Raw genomic sequence first — 21,432 nt, 5'->3', positions numbered from 1 at the left:
TTTTCTCACACGAGTTCGAGGCCTCGCGGTGCTCGGCTTCGGGGCCTACGCGAAGAGACATTCCTCCTGTATGCCAAACCAGAGCCCTAAAGCGCAAACTGCAAGCCTTCTTCGTTCACGCTGGCAGCATCGTCTCCCTAGAATCATGCACAGAAATCGGGGATGCTCAGGCAAAAGAAGCAGCAGGCTAAAATTTAGCGAGATGGCTGATTTATCTGGCGAACACTTGACAGAACACGCACCGAAGTCTGCAGTTTCAGCTGTTGGATCAGAACACAATCTGTTGGAGTTCGCCTCGGTCCGATATGCAGGAAGGCGCCAAAGGGCTACCCTGGCGGATGTTGGCTGCCGTCAGTTTCTCCGTCGTACAGAAAATGCGTCTGAAAGGGGACGAGCTGTATCCGTAGCGGCTGTTAGGCAAGCAGACCACAGAACATGCAGCGCACCTTCTGTAGACTTCCTGCGGCCGTTACCCCCCCACAGCACAGCAAGGGAAAGGGACGAAAAAGCCTTCCTTCAGCCTTTTTTGTGGTGTTTAGGTATAAATTTGCTGCGGGTTGCTGAAAGGGCACCTTGTTTCACAGATTCAATCATGAGAAAGTGCGAGAGCAAGAGGCTTCTTCGGGGTGACCAGACGGCACCTCGCTAGCAGCATCCGAGCCACCCGATGGGCCCCTGGCCTCTAACACCCCCCCCGGCTCCGAGGCGTTTCTCGGAGTTCCGCGTTAGTGATTTGTATTTATTTAGGCTAGTGAGGAGAAGCTATGATGACGGGGAAGGGTGTAAGGATTGGAGTGGTCGGAGAGTCTCCAGACCAGCCTTCTTCAGGGTCGCTTAGGGGGGTTCGTGTTGGCACTGCACGTGGCGAGACTTTCAGGCCTAGATCCTTACCAGTCCAATCGCCAAAATCTCTTTCATGCGCACTTTCTGCGCTTCATGCGAAGTCGAGACACTAGGAAAGCTGGACATGACGCTGGGGGACGTTAAGCCGTTCCTCTCTGTGAGTGTTTCGAGCAGCCGGCGGTGTAAAGGGCGCAGGGTTTAGGGCATCCGATGCTGATCAACAAAAGTAGCTTCGCGCGAAGCATGCTGCAAGTACGGCCTGGAAGGCGCACTTCAGCCGCTCGTTCCCCAACTGCAGTAGCCGAGCACTCACGTCATCTGTTGTTTCCCTGTCTGCTTTGTTTCGCAGCCCTCCATCGCGTTCAGGTGGTTTGCATCGGCAGCTGCAGTCCAATGGCAGCAGGAGCTTCGGAATGGCCCCCCAGCTGCTGGCGCCTCTGCTTGCCGAGCGCCGCTACCACAGCAACAGCTGCTCGCGCAGCAGCACCAGACAGCTGCAGATAAATGGCATGCAGCTGCATGTGTGCTCTCAGCTGCTGCCGCGACTGCAGCAGGCACGGCAGGAGGGGCTCACGCCGTCGATTCAGGGGCTAAGGGCCTTCACGTGCTTCTGACACTGCTCGCCGATGCCGCTAGCAGCCGGCGAGACGTACAGCAGCAGCAGCAGCACCGCCATCCTCGTCTGCATCAGCAGCTGCAACTCTTGCAAAAGCCGCCGGAACCTCCGCAGGCGCCGCCTTCTCTGCAGGAAACGCCTCTCAAAGAGACTGGGGAGGCCTTGGCGCGCTGGCTGTTTGCGTCTGCCGCCCCCCAGCTGGAAGAAGAAACAACAGCACGCATGCGCTGTACGCGCTGCCTGACTAAGCAGCCTCAACAGTCGCAGCATCCTCGCCAAGAAGTACCCGCCGGAGCTGTTTCCTCTGCTGCAGCTCACGCGCAAGTCCATCGTCCTCCTCGCTCCATGGATGATCACCCCCACGACCACAAGCAGCTAGGCCCCTCAAAACAGGAACGGGCTGCAGCTGCAGCCGCAGGCAAGCACCCTCCTTCCTTCTGGAGCGCCTCCCTCCAGCAAAAGCCCTTCTCACGCTCCAGCTCTGCCTGCACGCGAACGTGCGGGGGAAGGGGGCCGTGTTGGTGTGCGATTCGTCAGGCTTCGGTACTGCAATGCACGAGCTGAAGCGGCGACGCCTCGAGGGAATTCCGGAGGCTGCAGAGGCAGTTCGCTCTCTGGAGCACAAGACACATGGGCACATGCAGGTAAGGGCCTAGGCTTCTGGAGGGTGTTGCTCCTGGAAGGCATGCACCGAAGCGGCGCCGTACAGGCTCTCGCTCCGTTGCTCTCTTCAAATTTGTTTTTGAGCCCGTCTTGCTGCTGCTGGCACGGCTGCGCTGTGGGCTGTTTCCGCTTTTTGCAGCAGCACCAGAAAGGCGCGATGAAGTGTACAGACACCGCGGAGGAAGATCCTGTGGAGGCGTATGCCGTATGTCATGAGGCCTGCGTCCTGCCGTGTTTCTCTGGGGCCGTCCCTGTTTTGTCTCTTTTTCTCGAAATTCATCTTCCGCAGTGGGAGGCGGGAAAAAGTTGAACTGGCTGGAGCACGCTGGTGTCTGACCCTTGTGTCGGTGGATTTTGTTTGCATGCCATCAGTCGTTGCTCGGAGGCGATGTTCAGCCGGAAATCCTACGCTGGGTGTTGAGCATGAAGGTCGTTGTTGACCCACAAAATCAGGTGCGCCGCTCGATAAAGCTGCTGCTGCTGCTGCCGCTTAGGTCGATGTTGCTGTCGCTTGGCGGATAAACGCCGTCTTGGCGCCACGGACGCCGCTGCCGCTGCCTGTGAAAATTGCAAGCAGCGGCCTTTCTTTCCGCTCTTTCTGGAGCTCTGTTGTAGAGGCGCTGACAGACCGGTGTTCATGATTAGAGCCATGCTGAGAGGCAGGAGTTTATTATCAGAGTCATGCTGGGAGACCGGAGTTTATGATTAGAATCTTGCTGCGCAACCAGAGATTATGATTAGAATCTTGCTGTGCAACCAGATTTTTTTCATAAGAGTCATGCTGAGAGACCGGAGTTCATGGTTAGAGTTTTGCTGTGCAACCAGAGATTATGATTAGAATCTTGCTGTGCAACCAGAATTGTTTTCATAAGAGTCATGCTGTGAGACCGGAGTTTGTGATTAGAGTCATGCTGAGAGACAGGAGTGTATTATCAGAGTATTGCTGCGCAACCAGATTTTTTTCGTTAAAGTCATGCTGAGAGACCGGAGTTTATGATTAGAATCTTACTGTGCAACCAGATTTTATTAGAGTCATGCTGAGAGGCCGGAGTTTATGATTAGAGTCTTGCTGCGCAGCCAGATTGTTTTCATTAGAGTCATGCTGCGCAACCAGATTTTTAAAATTAGAATCATGTTGTGAGACCGGAGTTTATGATTAGAATCTTGTTGAGCGACCAGATTTTTTTCATTAGAGTCACGCCGACAGGCGTGTTGATGATGGCTGGGCTGGGTATTTCAGGTCCAGGCGGTTCGGCGCCGATCGCCTCTCAAAGCACCTTTGCCTGTCTTCCCGTCGGTTATCGAGCCATGCCTTCCTTGCCTCTGCGCTCTTGGCGGTACTTTGCTGCTCTGCTGCAGACACGCGCCTACGACATTGCCGGCTTGGACGCGATCAAGAAGCTGTTGAGGTGCCTTTGCACCGCGCTTTGCAAGTTGCACTCCCAGGAGCCAAGCCTGGAGCTGCTTGGAGCGGTTCTCAGTGCATGCAGAATCCGATTGGACGACGGCGGCAGGCCTCGCCTTGGGGAATTCGACACATGCCGTGCCCTCGTCTTTTTGCTCTATGTACGGCCGCTGCCGCTGCATTTGATTACGCGCATCATGCAAATTTGCTGTCTGCGGTGACCACAGAGACAAAATCATAAATCCTGTTCTGCGCCCCGACTTGCACGTCGGACTCCATCGCGCGCCACGTGGCATTCTCCTCTTCGGGCCGCCTGGCACAGGCAAGGTATGCATGCACAAGCAATATTCTCGCAGAGAGAAATGCTTGCGGAGGCATCGCTAGCTGTATATATATATATATCTCGTTCGCTATATATATGTATATATCTCGTTCGCTATATATATGTATATATCTCCCTCGCTATATATTTGTATATATCTCCCTCGCTATATACGTGTATATGTATACATATTATCTCTCCCTCGCTGTATATATGTATTTATCTCCCTCGCTATATATATATATATATGTATATATCTCCCTCGCTATATACATGTATATATGTATGTATCTCCCTCGCTATATACATATATATATATATATATCCCTCGCTGTATATATGTATATATCTTCCTTGCTGTATATATGTATGCATATATATGTATGTATCTCCCTCGCTATATATGTACATATATATATATATATATACTGCTCGCTGTTCGAAACCTTTCTCTGGCCTCTCTCTCTCTCGTTGTGATTTCGTGGCGACACGGTTGGCTTGTTTTTTGCCTCATCCATAGCAGCGTCCCCATTGAGGCGCGTCGAAAAGGTTCAAGGAGTCTTTTAGTAGAAAAGTGGCATAAGGCAGACTATTTCAATAGAGTCACACGTTCCACTGTTTTATCTGGCGCGCACGCGCGCGCGTCCTTGTCACCTCGGATGAACGGCCTGAATTGAAAGGGAGAGAATGAGAGAGGAGAGAATGAGAGAGTTTTTTTTAAGTGAGGGGAGGATGACAGGGGGAAAGGCGGGAGTGTTTGTACTGCAGATTGAGCTTGAGACGGGGGTGGGCTGGTGGCGTGCAATTAGGAATCAAGTGTAGCTATTTTTTGATACGTGTGTGGAGTCATTTTTGCGGCCTGGGGTGTCTCTACAGACGACCCTGGCGAAATGGATGGCGGCAGAGAGTGGTGCTTGCTTTTTTGAGGCAAGTGCGCTGTCTTGGAACCCTCCCCGCCCCTCCCTCCGCTTCTCCCTACCCATTTTTTTCTTCCGCAGTCAATAGATGCTGGTGCTGGCTTTTAGAGAGCTTCCTGTGTTCAGCAGCGGCAGTGTGAAATCGCAGGTGACGCCGTCTTCCGTCATCAGCAAGTTTCATGGGGAGACTGAGAAGCTCATCAAAGCTCTTTTTAAAGGCGTGTTAATCCTGAGCCGTAGACACTTAGCAGAGGTTTTTGTCTGGAAGCGTTGCACACGGCCCTCTTGGGTGTCTAAAGACTTTGAAGAATTGCCGAAAACGCCTAACTCACCCTCCTACACGTTGAGCCTTTGCGCACGAGAGCGCACACTCGAAGGCCTCCTCTCATGGGCGTGGTGTTGTATTCAGTGGCGGAGTTGGAAAGCCCTTCATTGATCTTCATTGACGAAATCGATTCCTTGCTTGGAAAACGGCGTGAGGTAAGCGCCACTTCTACCGACAGGTGCAGCTTCTCAGCTGCTTCCAACTCCAAGAGATCAAGAGCACGCATCAAACTTCCCGCGCTAGACACGCACTTCATGGTCCCTTGAGGCGTTTGCGCTTTATGGGGTGTAGCGAGAGGATGACACGTCCATTCGCATGAAGAATCAGCTGCTCCAGATGATGGTAGGGGCGCTCCTACGACCATTCTGCATCTCATCTCCGGTGTTTTTGCGGCTGCTGCTGGTGCCTTCTTCTTGCTGCTTTGAAGCGCTGCTGTCATTTTATGCCGTCATGGCTGCGTCCATGGCTGGCTGTGGCTGCAAACCATCCGCAGTCTTTCCTGCTGCTGCTGCTGAGCTTGGGCTGCTGCTGCGACACCTGCAAACTTCCTCGGGAGACTGTGTTTTGTTTGCTGCACAGGATGGCTTAAGCAGCAGCAGCACAAGCACCATTATTGTTGTGGGAGCAACGAACCGTCCAGACATGCTAGACGAGGTATAACAGGCTCTATACAATGCGGCCTGCTGTATTGGCTCGATGTTTGGAGAATACGCTTCATTCCCCCCACCAATCCCCGCACTCTCTTAGCAGCGTGCTGCCGCCGATAATTCTGTAAATGGCAAATGGCTGCTAAGCGCATGCAACACGTTATGACGTTTCAAGTCAATGTGCACCTTGGGGCGGCCTTTGGGTGTGTGTGCATGCATGCATGCGTATCTGTATGCATCCATGAATGAATGGTGTGTATATATGTGTGTCTGTAGATGTGTGGGAATGTGTTTGTGTATGTATGTGAGTTTGTTTATGTGCACCTGTATGTATATATGTGTGTCTGTAGATGTGTGGGAAGGTGTTTGTGTTTGTATGTGAGTCTGTCTCTGTGTGTGTGTGTATATATGTATGTCTGAAGATGTGTGGGAAGGTGTTTGTGTATGTATGCAAGTCTGTCTGTGTGTGTGTGTATATATGTGTGTGTCTGTAGATGTGTGGGAATGTGTTTATGTTTGTATGTGAGTTTGTTTATGTGTACGTGTATGTATGTACGTATGTCTGCAGATGTGTGTGAATGTGTTTGTGTATGTATGTGAGTTTGTTTATGTCTACTTGTATGTATATATCTGTGTCTGTGGATGTGTGTGAATGAGTTTGTGTATGTATGTGAGTTTCTTTATGTCTACCTGTATGTATATATCTGTGTCTGTGGATGTGTGGGAATGTGTTTATGTATGTATGTGAGTTTTTGTTTATGTGTACCTGTATGTATATGCGTATGTCTGCAGATGTGTGGGAATGTGATTGTGTATGTATGCAAGTCTGTCTGTGCGTTGTATGCATGTGTCTGTACACTTAGGCAGCAGTGCGGCGTTTAACCCGCCGCGTCTTAGTGCCTCTTCCTGACGTCGAGACGCGTGCAGCCATCATCAGGTTCGGATAGATGTTGCCTATGAGGCGCACACACATCCCTTGGGGTAATGAATTCTTTTTCGTTTCCAGCTTTGGGGCTGCATGCAGAGCTATTTTTGCGGTGTACTCAGGCAGGTGCTGGATTCGCAGACACCCGGCGGCTGCCGCCTCCTTCCCGAGGTACGTCATGCTGCCTGTGTCTTTCTCTCTGTGCTTTTATCAGCCTCTTTAGAGGTCCTCACTTGAGCAGCTCGACCTAACGGATTTTCCCCGCGTATTGCATGGGTGGAAAGGATAACGGAAGGCACGCATCTGTGGTAGTCCATGTGCTTTTTTTCTTCTGTCTCGCGCGCATGTCTCTGTATGTGTGTGTGTGTGCAAGTCTGTGTGTATCTGAATCTGTATGCATATGTGTCTGTGTGTGCAAGTCTGTGTATGTGTCTGCGCGGCTGTGTGTGTGCAAGTCTGTGTGTATTTGAATCTGTATGTATATGTGTCTGTGTGTGCAAGTCTGTGTATGCATCTATGTGTGTGTGTGTAAACCTGTCTGCGTGTGAGGAGTAGCCTTTCTGTTGGCGGGTTCTGCTGCTGCGTCGACGCTCGCTCGGCTAGCCATGGCACCCTCGCTTTCCTTCTTCCACGTCTCCCTCCACGCGGCTCTATCTCAGCCCTAAATAGCCTTTTCTTCCTGCTTCTTTCGCTGCCACTTGCTTTTTTTCTTTAGGAGCTTGAGAGTTTATCCGAGAAGCTGTCCAACTGGAGTGGAGCAGATATCAGGGCGCTGTGTGCATCCGGTAAATAGAAACTTCTGCCACTGCGCCTGTTTCTGCAACGCTGGCCGCACATTCATGCACACACAATGCATGAATATATATGTATATAAATATAGATATATTAGATATACACAGATATACATATTTTGACGCATGAATATGTATATGCGTATGCCCTCTGCTTTTCCGCTGTCTTCCCGTCCGCCTGCAACACCCGCGAGGGGGCACATTCAGCAGGCACTAGCGGAGAAAGAGGCTGATCGCGTTTTGTATTTGGGCAATTGAATTCAAGCCTCGTGCAGTCCGTGTTAACGCCATCCCCTGCTGAATACCTTAAAAAACGCATTGCTGACAAGCCTGCGTTCCTAGAGTCCGTCTCCCTCATGTCTTGTTGCTGCAGCGGCAGACAGGGGCTATGACGAAGCTATTCAGCAATTTGGAGGCATCGACAAAATTCCCAGCAGGAACGCCTTTAGGCCGATCTCGCATGCGGATTTTCTCGAGGCGTTGAAGCATGTGAGTGCTGCGAGGTGCTTGTTTCTGCTTTTTAAAGCTCCTCTCCCACTAGCTGGAAGGCTGCTACACGCTTCGCATGCGATTCAGTGTATGCGTGCGTTTTTTTCAAGCGGCTTTCGAAGGCTGCAGCGCTCCCCGCGCGTCCTTCTCACACCTTACTTGAAAACTTGCATCTTTTCCCCTTCCCTTCCTCCATCTCCCCACCCCACTTTTTGAAGGATGTGCTGCAGCTGTGGAAGTTCATCTGCGAGGTTGCGTTTCTGCTCAAGGTTCGGCCTTCTGCCTCCTGTACAGATGCGCAACTCGCCAAGTGGATGGAAGCTCACGGTGCTCTCTAGGCGTCACGCTGCCTTTCGGCTCTGCCGTTCGCCTTTGCTCTCTTCTGAAGGGGGCAAACGCGGGGTAGGGGGAGGAGGGGGGCACTTAGTTTTCTATCTAAATAGGTTATTTGTCTCAAGTGCCAGGCGGCTGCTTCCTGCTCCGTGTGCTGTTCATACTCCTCTAAAGCCACAGCAGGCAGCAGCCCTCCACACCCTCAGAGTGGTGTGGAGTACTCGTGTACTCTTTCCGGTGCTTCTTCTTGTTGATCTAAAACATTACGGCGCACTTCTACGGGCAACTGAGCGCTGCACGTACTGCTCTCGCTGCACAGCCTCTTTGCACCTCCCCACCCTTCACTCCCTCCTGCCTCTAGTCTCTTGGCCTCTCACTCAACAAGGCTGGAAAAAAAACGCGCGCTGCACTAAAAGAATTCGACGCCAAACAAGGCAGACGCAACCAGAGCTTCCCACCCTGAAGACTCACGAGAAAACAGCCTAGACAAAGGGCGAAAGGCACTGCTGCAAAACGAGACGTATACGACGCATACGAGCGCCGTGACAAAACGCATTCAAGAAGAGGCAGAGATACAGCGAACGCAGAAGCCTCAGCGGCTCACTGCGAAAGGGACAAAGGCGGCACGCAGGAGGAAAAAGCAAAAAGTCGCAACAATCCAACGCTTTGAGCAGAAGGTAGCGTGTTTTTCGCAGACTTGACCTCGTCCTCGCCCCCCGGAGACAAGCGCAAAAACGCACATGTTGTCACCTGCCGTTGCTACAACAACTGCTGCTGCTGCTGTTGCCTTTGCTACAACAGCAACTGCTGCTGTTGCCTTTGCTACAACAGCACCTACTGCTGTTGCCTTTGCTACAACAGCAACTACTGCTGTTGCCTTTGCTACAACAGCAACAGTTGCTGTGGCTGCTCATGCTGGCTCTCCTCCCGACATGCACGTCGCACCAGCGGGAGGCGCTCGCTTGCCTGTGCGTTCTGTCTGCATGCATCCTGCCTCAGCTGCTTCTGCTGCCGCGAAAGGGCATGCACAGGAGACAGCTTTTGGTATAGTTGGCATCTCCACAGCATTGAGTGCAGCCTTTCCTGACGCGCTGTCCTCGCGCGCGCAGGCGCTGCTCACCTGCTGCGCCCCGAGTGTATCGACAGCCACCTCACTGGCAAAATGTGGGAGGTGAAGCCAGCGAGCGAAGCAGTCGACGCTCCAGCCGCAACTTCTTCGTGTTTGTGCTGCACCCAAGCCCACAACTGCAGCAGCAGCTGCTGCAGACGCTGCGGCTGGACGAAATAATAGAGAAGCGCGGCAGTGCAGCACAGTCCTGTTAGCAAGCAGAGACACAAACACCATAAAACACACAACTGCGTCCCCCGACGAACACGCCTGCTGTATTGCGCTTGCCGAGCAGCTTAAAAGTGCCCTTGCAAGTGAGGTGCCTCGCAGCAGGATGCCTTCCCCCCTTGCATGCGAGAGCACCATTCTGGAGAGATTCGGTTTGCGGGCATAGAGTCAGACACGCGCGGCTCTGTCGCCCTAGGGAGAAACATCGCCGAAAGCGCTTGCTAGTCTCAGCAGCACACGCGGGAGAAGGGAAGAAACACGGCAGCAGAGGAACGAACAGCAGCACGCAAGCAGACAGACAGGCAGAGACACACAGAGATGAGAGGGAGGTAAAGGAGATTATAGGATGCACACGCATGTTTGGGCATGCACGGGAAAAAAGACAGAAGGGCATTTTATGAGCGAAGGCACCACGGCTGTGAGAAGAGCTGAGGAAGTTCGCAAGCGTGCAAGGACCTCTGGATGCTTTTTGCGCTATTACCAGCAGCAACAGACAGGGAATCATCATCTGTGACGTTTTATGGCCTTTTTTGTTGAATGCCTTACCCGCACCAACAAGCGCACGTGTCCATACACCCCAGGAGGGAGGAGGCGCCCTGCGAAAAAAAACAAAGACAAGCTTCCAAAGACGCATGCAAACGCGTGGAAAGTCTTGTCGCTTCTTAATATCAAAACAAAAATCCTCTCGCTCGCATCGCCGCAATGCCTCCACAGCCAAAACGCACCAGAGTCATGCAGTTTCGCGGGCAGTACACGCTGATAGCGGAGGTGAAGTGACAGCGTATTTCTCCCCCTCTCTCTTCCCCCCCCCCCGCGCCGTCCATACACCCTCATACCCCTCCTCCCATGAAGCAACGAGCCGCACAGAAATCCCTTCCTGCCCTCCTCTTTCCCCAGTGCTAGCCTCTCTCTACGTCTCCCCCCTCCCCCTTAAACCCTCCCTCCGCTTCCCCATTCACACTGCCTTCGCAGTAGCAACTCACATTTCATCTGCCAGCTTCGAAAGGTTGCAGGCTGCGTATGGCCCCCTCGGCACGCCACTTACGCATAGATGAACTGCACAGAGCACTCCACACGCGAAAGCGCAGACACTCACCTATGGATATACACCCACAGGTACATACACACATATATTCACGCATGTTCTCATACATATATAGACGCATAGTTACATATATATATCTATATTAACGCATAATCGCGTTTATATTTATTCACCGAGTCCGATATGTGTATCTATATATATATATATATATATATATATATATATATATATATATATATATATATATATATATATATATATATGCACGCACAGTTACACATATACGCACAGTTACACATATATATCTATATTTTTACGCAGAGTTACATCTACGTAAACGCACGCAGACAGAGCTTTTGCATGCTCCTGTGCATGACAACACACACAAACGGGGTCCAACGATGTCGGCTCGGCTAATCTCTTTCTGAGTCTGCTACAAATGCGGATTGTGTGCACACCTGCTGCAGTCCATTTTAGGATAGAGGGAAACAAACAAACGCACATACATACACATACACATATACACATACACACATATACTCATACACGCATATACACATACACACAAAGGACTCAAGATGCCTTGGCTTACCTTTTAAAGGGAGAGCCAACTGCGAGCAGTCGGAGACAGTAACTTCGTGCAGCGCTCCCTAGTGCAACAGCAGCGCATGTGGCAGTCAGTCAGTCCATACAACAAAGCGCACTTCGATGCATGCATGCATGCATGCGGCGAGCACGAGGGCAGGAAGGGGGCTTTTTTCAAATGTCTGCTAGCCGAACGCAGCTTTTTTAAAAAGGATAAAAATGCAGATACGCGCCAAAAGGATCCTCGAAAATCCACAGAAAGATTTTTCCTTCCCCCTTCGAAGGCACCCGTTCTCCCGCAGCAGTAGCAGCACACGACCCTTTGAACTCACTCGGAATCTGTAAAGTACGTAGAGGGAAATATCGCCGCCACTAATCTGCGTCACTCGAATGCAGCATAACTAAGTATGTATTTCATAAAGCCTTGGCAGCAGCCGCAAGTGCCACCAACTTCCCCGTCTTTTTCTCCCTCTCTCTTCCTCTTCCCTCTGTGCAACACCCCTTTATCAAGTTGAGGCGTCTCCTTGCTTGCCAAATATCTTCTTGGAGAGCAAGGGGATGCATGCAGCTTCTTTAGAGGAGGAAAAAGACTTTCTGCAGATTTCTGCCTCCCCGAGAGTTTTGGTTTTCCCAACCTCCAAAACAGCAGTCATGCCTCCAATTAAAAAAATAAAATCGCATCTCACCAGGGGAGCAGGGTTGTAAAAGCCCTTAAGTTGCTCAAAAGAAGCCGCAGCTCCTCCAGGAAAGACGAAGCGAGAATTGTCAATTTGACACTGCATGGCCACACAGCAATACGCCAAAGCGTTTCAAATATTTCGCATCCCTTCACGCATCGCCGACACTTCTCCCTCCTCTCTCGTTTCTTTCTCCCTTCTCGTTTCTTTCTCCTTTCTCGTTTCTTTCTCCTTTCTGCGTCCTCTCCCCCTTCTTTCTCCCCCGCTGCCCAGCCGTCGGCGAACGATTTTCGCGACACAAAGAAATGATTTACAAGCAAAAAGAAAGCAAGAGACAACGCTCAGGCCGCCCCCCTTCCTTTTAAAACCAAAGTAAGACACGGGGAGGAGTGGGGGCGTTGCTGATTGTCTGTTGCCGCTGTCGGTGCGTGTCTCCGCGCATATATCCCCTACAGAGAAGCTACTCCTACCTGAAGAGGAATAGTAACATCCATGTAAGGCCCCTCAAGATGCTCATCGACAATCACCCCTGAATGGCAACACATCGCAGACGCCGACTTCTGCCCTCAAAGAGGGGGTAGCCTTAACCGTGCGAGAAAGGAAACAGCGCAAAAAGCCTCCACATAAAAGCATGCAAACACACGGAGAAGCACATACACAGACAGACAGACAGAGAGAGAAGCACATACACACAGACAGACAGACAGATAGAGAGAGAGAGAGAAGCACATACACACAGACAGATACACAGAGAGAGAAGCACATACACACAGACAGATAGATAGAGAGAAGCACATACACACAGACAGATAGATGGAGAGAAGCACGTACACACAGACAGATAGACAGAGAGAGAGAGGAGCACACACACACAGACAGAGAGACAGAGAGAAGCACATACACACAGACAGATAGACAGAGAGAGAGAGAGAAGCACATACACACACAGAAACGCAACCAAACACATACACACGTACATACACATACGTAAACACATACACATACACAGAGAGATAGACAAACACACAGAGAGAGAGAGAGACAGCAGTGCGGCTGTTGACTCTTTCCCACACACCCAGATGATGGCCTTTCAGAAAGGCAGCACGCAGTCGCAGATTGCCGTAGAGCGCAGACACGATGATGACTCCTGCATGCAGCAACCCCAAGCACATACACACACACACACCCCACACGCTTGGTAGAGGGGAGAACACTTGAGGAAGCTACGAGTTTAAATAGGAGGTTCTGCTGCTGATGCTGCTGCTCAAGTCTTCAAATTATTGGCGTTTTCTCAGCCCTCGGTGCAAGCTCGCGCGCACCGTTCGATGCCTTCTCCCTACTGAGCTTTTGGGAATACTCAATTTGCTGCCCGCATGATGACAGAAGAAAACGCATGCCTCACCGTTGAAAGAGATGAGGCCTAGCAACTTTTGATGGCAGAAACACGTTGAAAAAACGACTGACACCCCTTGCCGTGCACTGCCCTTTCCCTCGCCTTTTTGAAGAGTCACCATTCAAGGAACGAATGCCTTTGAACGTCTGCCTACCATGTTTTGCAAGTCTCTGTTGGCGCGCAAACGTTGCAGCTCTTGCAGCTCAACTAGCTACACACAAATAGCAGCACAGCAGCCTTAAGCCTTTAGTCCCCGCTCTGTTTCAACATCCAAAGATTCGAAGCCTCGAGTCAGCATCACCACACGCTAGAGTGCTCGGCATGGAAGCAGTAGCAGCCTTAAGGCTGACGCTGTTTCTTAGCTCTCTCAAGAAAGAAGTCCGTCTGTATGCTGGGGTGTGTATTTCTGTGTTTGTGTATGTATTGGTGTGTGTTTGCGTGTTTGTATTGGTGCGTGGGTGTGCATGTATTGGTGTGTGTGTGTTTGCGTGTTTGCATTGGTGTGTATATTACTGTGTGTATGTATTGGTGTGTGTATTACTGTGTGTATGTATTGGTGTGTGTATTATTGTGTGTATGTATGTATATATGTATGTATGATTCTATGTTATATGTATGTATGTGTATTTGTGTAAGTGTATGTGTGCGTAGGTCTGAGTGTGTTGGAAGCAGAGAAGCTTCATGATGGCAAGTGATGCTGCGGAGGAACAAACGAAGGCGAGGCTTTCGTGTTTTTTGTCGTGCATGTGTGTATGTATGTGCATGTGTATGTATGTTTGCGTGTTTGTTTGTATTGGTGTGTGTCTGTGTTTGTATTGGTGTATGTATTGGTGCATTGGTGCATGTATTGGTGTGTGTGTGTTGGTGTGTGTGTGGTCTGTTTTTGTTGCGCACCTTCCTCTCCTGCTCTTCTTTGGTGTATTTGCGGTCTTTGATGTCTAGGCGTATCCTTTTCGCCTCGTCTGATAGCACGCGATATGCCTCTTGCACTTTGTGCAGCTCCTCAGCATCAGCAGCGCCGCTTGGCAGCCTATACCCGTCAAAATGCAAACAAGCAACACACTGCCTTCCTTACGAGCCAATTTAGGAAAGTCTTTCGCACGGCCCAGCATCCTCACGCCTAGCGAGCAAAAAATCCGTCCTTCCTCTCCATTCTCATAAACGCTTACTTATCCGGATGAAGCCTTTTGCACAAGGCGTAATATGCCCTCCTAATTTCTGACGGAGATGCGTTCGAAGGAACGCCCAGCAACGAGTAATACAAGTCTAATAGAAGCGCATACACATATACATATACATACACATATAATATACACAAACATTCACATAGGCAGAAGGCATACATGAATAGGCAACCTGAATAGCGTGGCGTTTACCAAGAGGAAACAGTGAGGCAGGAGAAGAAAAAGGAGGCCTTTCTACGAAGCGGCATTTTAGCGTAAATTCTTGACATCAGCCCGTGCGCGTAAGGCTGTGACCAGCAAAATGTGTGCCTCAACAATCTTAGGGCTTTAGAAGCTTACTCGAGGAGCGTTTTTCAGCAACGCCCATAGCCTCTAGCGGTGCTGCGTCTGCTGGCGAGAAGGCTGGAAGAGGTAATGACGCTGCTGCAGCTTCTTCTTCCTCTACATTTCCTTGAGCTTTACCTGCAGGTGCTGCCATGCCCTCCGCATTGCCAGGGATGGCATAGCTCGCTTGCATCGTTCTCGCCGTAACCAGCAGCCAACCACCAAATTCCAGGTGTACGTACACCACAACGCGCGCCGGCGCGCGCCCTTCGGGCGGAAGATGAACAAACCACCGCGTCGAGGCGACTGGCCGCCTCAAATTTGCGCCTAGAGGGTCCAAAATGCCGGAAAACAGTGTTTAGTGAATACCTCGAGACGTTTGCAAGCAGACCTTCAGAGATCGGCGGAGAAACACTGCGCTTTCAAAGGGTAGGAGTACAGGAGTTACAGTCAGTCACGCCTCCTTCCTCCTCTGTCTAGACAGACAACGGTCTTGCACTGCATGCAGTGGCCGCTCGCAGATCCAGCGTATTCAGGCGTATGCCGCCCGCCGCCTTCGTGCGAATCGTCGCATTTCAGCCTGTTTTTTCTTCCTTTTACTCGCATTGTTGTGCACACAGAAGGAAGAAGACACCAGCCGCTGCGGCAGGCACCGTGAGGTGGCTCTCATCGCGAATTTCTCATTGTTCAGAGAAGAAGGCCCCTCTGGGAGGCGCTTGCTTGCGGCCGCTTGTTCCGTGTTTTCTTTCCGAAATTGCACACGGCAAAATCCTTGACTGAAATACAATAAATGCTCCTCTTGCTTGGTGCTTGCTGTTTCCGCTCATCCCTCCTCGGTGCTGCTCCCAGAGCTCTCCCCTGCGGTCTGCTCGCCTTGCTATTCCTGCTGCTGCTGCAAACGCCATCAGCGTACACCGGAGAACTCTGGATCTCCTCTGCGACTGTGCTGCCGAGGCAGCGAGACAATACGGCGACAGAGGCAGCTGCTGCCTGCTGCTTGCCCGCTGGCAGGCTGCAGCTTCCCAGCAGCTTCGCTAACCGCCTCTGCAGCAAGCAGGAAGATGCGCTATTCTTGCAGTCCAGCGAAATGGATGTCTCAGTCTCTTGCCGCTGTGAACGCGGCTGAAATTCTCTTCGCCCCTTCGACTGCTCCAACGGCGGTGCCTCTGCGGATCTTCCCGATATCGGCCTCTTACACAGTTGCAAGGAGCTGCAGCAGCAAGACGAGCAGCAGCAGCAAGGCGAGCAGCAGCAGCAGGCTGTATAGGGTGCTCAGACTGCATGCGCGGGGGCGGCTTGCGCCCTCCCTGCCCAGCGGAGTAGAGCCATTTGCTGCTACTGGTGCGATTGCTGCTGTTGCTGCTGCTGACGCATGCAGCGCAACAACAGCAGCAGGGCAGAGAGCAGCCTACAGCAGCAGCAGCAATGGCACTAGCAGCAGCAGCACCCTGGGGAGCACTGCCAGGAGGAGCCCGTTAAGTCCAGCTAGCGACAGCAGCAGCGAAGATGGTGGGAGTGTCGCGTTTAGTAGCGAAAGAGACGGCAGCCTCGCTACTGAGTTTGAGGTCGTCAGGCAGTCTCACAAAAGCAGCACGTCTAAGAGCAGCAGCAGCGATGTTGACAGCAGCTTGGTGGATAGCTGGTTTGCGGCAATCGATGCGAACAGAGATGGACTGATCTCACAGAGAGAGTTCAGAACGTGGTATTGCTTGCACTTCGTTCCAACATTCCTGCAGCAGCAGCAACAGCAGATCCAAAGGAAGCTGCTCGACGCGAAGGCGGATGCAGCCTCTTCAAACGCCTCTCCTGCAGCAGCTCCTGCTGCTCAAAATGACGGTGCTGCTAACGACGATGCAAAGACGCTTGGCGAAGACAAAAAAACTGGCAGGGAAGCTTGCCAGCTATGCAATACCTCTGCTTTCGAGGGTTCGCAGCAGCACGTGCAGCAGCGCCTCCTGCTGCTTGAAGCAGAAGCAGCTGCCTTACGCGCTGCGCTGCAATCTGGACGCCCCCAACAGCCAATCAGCAGCAAACAGATGCTCTTAATAGTCTTGAGAAGCGCCATTCCTTACATAGGCTTCGGATTCATGGATAATTGGTATTATGATGCTGATGATGCTCATGCTACTGCCGATTTGATGCTGGCTATGCAGAATACCCCTACTATTCAATATCCTTCTCATGCTACTCTAAGGAATCTTCTCCTCCTTCTCTTGCTGATGCTGGATACGCAGTATACCCCTATTATTTAATATCCTTCTCATGCTACTCTAAGGAATCTTCTCCTCCTTCTCTTGCTGATGCTGGATACGCAGTATACCCCTACTATTTAATATCCTTCTCATGCTACTCTAAGGAATCTTCTCCTCCTTCTCTTGCTGATGCTGGATACGCAGTATACCCCTACTATTTAATATCCTTCTCATGCTACTCAAGGAATCTTCTCTTTCTCTTGCCGATGCTGCTGCTTAAACTGCTCCTGATTTCATGATGGCTATGCAGAATACCCCTACTATTTAATATCCTTCTTATGCTACTCTAAAGAATCTTCTCCTCCTTCTCTTGCTGATGCTGGATACGCAGTATACCCCTACTACGAAGTATCCTTCTTATACTACTCTAAGGAATCTTCTCCGCTTTCTCTTTCTGCTGCTGCTATGCATGCACAGCTTCCGGTGTCAGTGATTTTCAGCCGTCCCTTAAGCGTCAGTGTTCATAAGGGGAGTGCAACAACAGCAATACGAGAAGACGAAGGCTGGTGCATTTAGCACCAGCAAAGCTGCAAGGGTACAATTTTCTGTGTTTGCTGTTGTTTTTGCAGTCTCATGCTTCTGTGTGGCGAGATCATCGATCTGCAACTTGGCGTCGCCTTAGGGCTCTCCACCTTAGCGGTATGTCTCAAGGGGTAAATGTATTTGCGAGACAGGCTGGCTTTTCGTTCTGTCTATCTTGCTGTATGCTTCTATATGTGTGTCTGTCTTTTGCTCTCTCTATCTGTCTGTCGAGCTGTCTTTTGCTCTCTCTATCTGTCTGTCGAGCTGTCTTTTGCTCTCTCTATCTATCTGTCTTTCGCTCGCTCTATCTGTCGATCTGTTTTTCGATTGCTGTCTCTATCTTTCAGTGTCTGTTAAAACTAATTTTGTATTTCCACGTTTGCTCTTCTTGACGGCGCGGGCGCTGGCAGTCAGCCATGCGCTTTGACTGCAGCAGCGGCACGATGCATGCATGCATTTCACCCTCTTTCTTACCCTCAGCTCCTGCCTTTGCGTGACGCGTGTGTCTGACTGTGCATCCGCAGGCAGCTGGACTTGGAAATCTTGTGAGCTGCGCTTCAGGCGTTGTGACAGGGGGCTTTATTGAGCGATTCGTATATCGATTCAAATGTAAGTCCTTCAACGCGCTATAGGAGGGGGGAAATCGGCAGATAAAGAATAATGAGAACTCCTCCAGGACGACCTGTTGCCTGTCTTGTTCATCAACTGCCTGCGATTTGTTTCGTAACGCTAGCAAAACTGTGGAGGCTCCAGCGAGCTGCCAACGAATGCTTTGGGGGATGTCTTGTGCTCAGCAGCTTTTCTCCGAAAAGCACATATATTGATGGACATAAATATCTATATTTATATGTATATATATCTCCGAAAAGCACATATATTGCTGTGTATAAATATCTGTATTCATATGTATATACACACTGCTCCTCGCGAGCGTGGTGGTAGTTCTCTGCACCGAGGGAGCACCCGCGTGTTTCTCGCTGCAGCAGCTTACACACACAGAAAACATGCGAGGCTACCGATCATCGCTGTCTCTGGCATTGTGCATCTTTGTGTGTCTGTACAGGGCCTCCCACAGCACGTCTCTCTCCGCAGCAGGCGGAAACAAGTGCTGCTCGCAACGCTCACCTTGTTGGCTCAGTGGTAGGCTTTTAAGGGAACGTGAGGGACTGGGGGGAAGAGCAGCAGGAGGAGGAAATGGGGAGTTTTGTGTATATGTGTCTACAAGTTGTGTATGTGTAGATCTCTATGTGTTGATATATGTTGCAGATTTTTTTTCATGTGTATCTGTTGTGTATGTGTGCAAGTTCTCCGTCTCACCGCGTGTTTGTTTGTTTGTGTCTGTGTGTATGCATGTTTGTTTGTTTGTTTGTCTGTATGACTTCTGCGATGGAGTGCGTTTGTGAGTTTTCTGTGGAGGCTGTAGCGTGGCCTTTAAGGGTCGTTGTTAGCAGCGTCTTGTTTTGTCTGCTGTGGAGGCAGAAGGATGCGGGGTGCGAGGCAGTTTGTGGTGATTCGGCTTCTGCGGTGTGTGTGTGTGTGTCCATGTGATTTTGTCAGTTGGGCATATGCATAGGGTGTATTTTGGGACTGTTTCCTTTGCTGGTGATGCCACAAAGGGCGAGAGATTGCCGGACTGCCGAGGAGCGAGACTCCCCAAACACAACTCGTATCCAGGCAGCCGCTAGAGATGCTGGAGCTAGCGTCTGATCTTTAAGACGCGTTCGCTTTGTGCAGTCTAAGGGAGGGAGGAAGGCATCCCTTCCCATGAACGTGCAAGGAGGGGGAGGAGAGGGGGAATAGGGGACCCTGCACTGTCTATGGCGAGTGCGGAGAAGGGGGGTGGGAAGAAAAGCTCATGCACCAGCGAAACATTCCTTGGCTCTTGCTGCTTTCGTCATGATCTCGACGCTACGGCTGTGCAGACTGCTTGGTCTACGCAGCTGTCTACACAGCCCGAGGCGTCGATGCGGCTCCTTTGGCCTTTTCTTCATGCGTTTTCTTCCTTTTTTGACGCCTGGTGCTTGCTGCTTCTTGTTGAGATTAGGCTCGAACAGATGCTTGAGCTGATAGTTTTCCGCCCCTGCTTGCCTGTTCCTTACCGTGAGGTAGATGCGGCCTGCCTCTCTCCGCAGAGGCGAAAAAAACGATGTAGGAGCGATGAGGAGGGGAAGACTGCGGGGTAAGGGGGAGTGAGTGCAAGGTGTAGGAGTAGGCAGCAGCGCAAGTGAGCGCTTGTGTCTGTTTCAAGAACTCCTCAGTACCCCATGACACGCACTGAATGAGATCATATTCCCATGGCGATTACGAGCAACAGAGACTTGTTGAGGCTATTGCAGGCGTAAGCAACAATGACTGAGAAGGAAGAACACCTAGCGCACGCAAAGGAATAATGTAAATAAACGGATGGATCGAGAGGAGGCGTGGTACATAATGCTAGGTGACGACTTGTTTGCATCTACTGGAGGACTGTATTTAGTGCGTCTAGTGTACCTGTAGGAGAGTGTCTTAATTTTCAGGCAAAGCCAGTAGTCTAAATAGTCAGAGGGAATTGCGTGAAGGCTAGCAAATGTGGCCTTCGAAAAACTAAAGTTGAGTGCAGCGGAGAAATGCAACTGTGGCAGCAATGAAACAACGTACAAAGACGCGAAACAGGTTGCAACTGCTGGGGAGAGCACCGCGAAGGCACGGAGAAGTAGATGGCAAGCGAAGAAATAAATAAACCAAAGGAGGAAGCCATGTGCAGTTACGCCAAAGGGAAGTAACTGTTACCCAGAAGGGGTCATCGACGCACATATGGTCCCCACGAAAAAAGCTCTGTCTGAGGACGTGAAGGTGCAACTCGCCGTAAAATACGGCAAATCACACGGCGGAGGCATTGCTTGCTTCTGCTGATGCAGTTCCTAAGGCCCCTTCATCATGCCTCCTCGTACAAAAGCGTCGAGGTTTCTGCTCTTACAGGCCTACACACGTCTCGGAATTCGTAGACTTTGTTCTCGCCGCTCCCTTTAACCTCTGAGGCTTAATGCACGAAATGAAACCGTCCATGGAAGCTAAATAGGACGTCCTGTTGCTGTGTATCCTTTTTTCCGCCCCCCAACTTCCATATGTAGTGTGTCTACGCGCCTAAAGTCCTTCACACCCTCCAACTTCTGGCAAGTTGATCTAACGCAGTGGTGTAGTACTCGAAGGACTGCCAGTGAACACCAGCACCAAAAGAGCAGAACAGTACAATACGCTGAGAGGTCATGACATTAAGGAGATACAGCAGGCAGCAACGTTTGAGGAGCATGTATGTATGCATTTGAACGTGTTCGAGAATTACGGGACAGCACCCCCAATGATATCCGTAGCTAAATTTTTTCAGGATTAAGGAAGAATCGCCCGCTTTTACTCTCTCGGAATGCGTTTCATTGACTGTTTCTTGTAAGTAAGAGCCAAGCGCAAGTCTTTAAGCGGCTCCAATGCCCGCCGAGATGGCGGCTTCTCTGCTTCGGCGCCCTCTAGCAGCTGGGACGTCAATCGGATCCAGTTTTCCCCGCTTTTCAAGCACCTTGAATGTTTATCAAATAACTATTGCGGACTGTTCGAGGAATGGTTTGGAGTGCGGACAGTCGCTGCCGTTTTGTATGTGTGCGTTCACTGCATCATTGGGTAGCCAGCCACTCAGCGTGCAGGCTCTCCTTGGGCTTATTTGAAGACAACGTGGTTTTGCACTTTAAACTTTCTGGCTAGCCGCTAGCCCTCATGGGTCAGCCACAACTCCCTGTGGACATAGGGGGTGTACACCTAGAACTTTTATGGGGTCGTGGCGCTGTAATGTGTTAGGTGATCGAAGAAA

At 50.8% G+C, this 21,432-nt stretch overlaps 3 protein-coding genes across 3 annotated transcripts; 2 read left to right on the top strand and 1 right to left on the bottom strand.

The window, feature by feature from the left end:
* Window positions 1-3,340: 3,340 nt before the first annotated feature.
* LOC34621438 (fidgetin-like protein 1) lies at window positions 3,341-8,946 on the top strand. Its single transcript, XM_026335009.1, has 12 exons — window positions 3,341-3,531; window positions 3,755-3,854; window positions 4,726-4,776; window positions 4,915-4,984; window positions 5,176-5,246; window positions 5,383-5,433; window positions 5,671-5,745; window positions 6,602-6,675; window positions 6,786-6,834; window positions 7,379-7,448; window positions 7,828-7,943; window positions 8,758-8,946. The coding sequence occupies exons 1-12, from the start codon at window positions 3,341-3,343 to the stop codon at window positions 8,944-8,946; spliced, it is 1,107 nt and encodes a 368-aa protein (XP_026190794.1).
* A 240-nt stretch (window positions 8,947-9,186) lies between these two features.
* LOC34621439 lies at window positions 9,187-15,013 on the bottom strand. The gene is made up of 12 exons (XM_026335008.1): window positions 14,836-15,013; window positions 14,482-14,587; window positions 14,207-14,333; window positions 13,467-13,523; window positions 13,239-13,284; window positions 12,390-12,448; window positions 11,929-12,018; window positions 11,575-11,619; window positions 11,250-11,307; window positions 10,991-11,070; window positions 10,596-10,708; window positions 9,187-9,592 (listed from the first exon to the last, which is right to left on the bottom strand). The coding sequence occupies exons 1-12, from the start codon at window positions 15,011-15,013 to the stop codon at window positions 9,187-9,189; spliced, it is 1,365 nt and encodes a 454-aa protein (XP_026190793.1).
* Window positions 15,014-16,238: 1,225 nt separating this feature from the next.
* LOC34617436 (transmembrane protein 65) lies at window positions 16,239-18,746 on the top strand (the record flags this gene model as incomplete). The annotated part of the gene is made up of 5 exons (XM_026335007.1): window positions 16,239-16,337; window positions 16,398-16,918; window positions 17,642-17,711; window positions 18,119-18,203; window positions 18,658-18,746. Coding segments are annotated over 5 exons (864 nt in total), but the record flags the coding sequence as incomplete, so codon positions are not given.
* Window positions 18,747-21,432: the final 2,686 nt, after the last annotated feature.

This window comes from Cyclospora cayetanensis, unplaced genomic scaffold, assembly GCF_002999335.1.
Source record: "Cyclospora cayetanensis isolate NF1_C8 unplaced genomic scaffold, CcayRef3 CcayRef3_contig_56, whole genome shotgun sequence".
Taxonomy (NCBI): domain Eukaryota; phylum Apicomplexa; class Conoidasida; order Eucoccidiorida; family Eimeriidae; genus Cyclospora; species Cyclospora cayetanensis.
Note: the sequence above shows the minus strand (reverse complement) of the source record. Positions and strands in the feature narration are given on the sequence as shown.

What these genes read in the sequence shown, in the direction of transcription:
- LOC34621438 (XM_026335009.1), top strand. Translation starts at nt 3,341, where the DNA reads ATGGCTGGGCTGGGTATTTCAGGTCCAGGCGGTTCGGCGCCGATCGCC. An exon ending in GTCCAGACATGCTAGACGAG is followed by an intron (nt 5,746 to 6,601) that starts GTATAACAGGCT and finishes CTGTACACTTAG; the next exon opens with GCAGCAGTGCGGCGTTTAAC. An exon ending in TTCTCGAGGCGTTGAAGCAT is followed by an intron (nt 7,944 to 8,757) that starts GTGAGTGCTGCG and finishes ACGAGAAAACAG; the next exon opens with CCTAGACAAAGGGCGAAAGG.
- LOC34621439 (XM_026335008.1), bottom strand. Translation starts at nt 15,013, where the DNA reads ATGCAAGCGAGCTATGCCATCCCTGGCAATGCGGAGGGCATGGCAGCA. An exon ending in TTTACAACCCTGCTCCCCTG is followed by an intron (nt 11,620 to 11,928) that starts GTGAGATGCGAT and finishes CGAGTGACGCAG; the next exon opens with ATTAGTGGCGGCGATATTTC. An exon ending in ACGTACTTTACAGATTCCGA is followed by an intron (nt 11,308 to 11,574) that starts GTGAGTTCAAAG and finishes CTGTTGCACTAG; the next exon opens with GGAGCGCTGCACGAAGTTAC.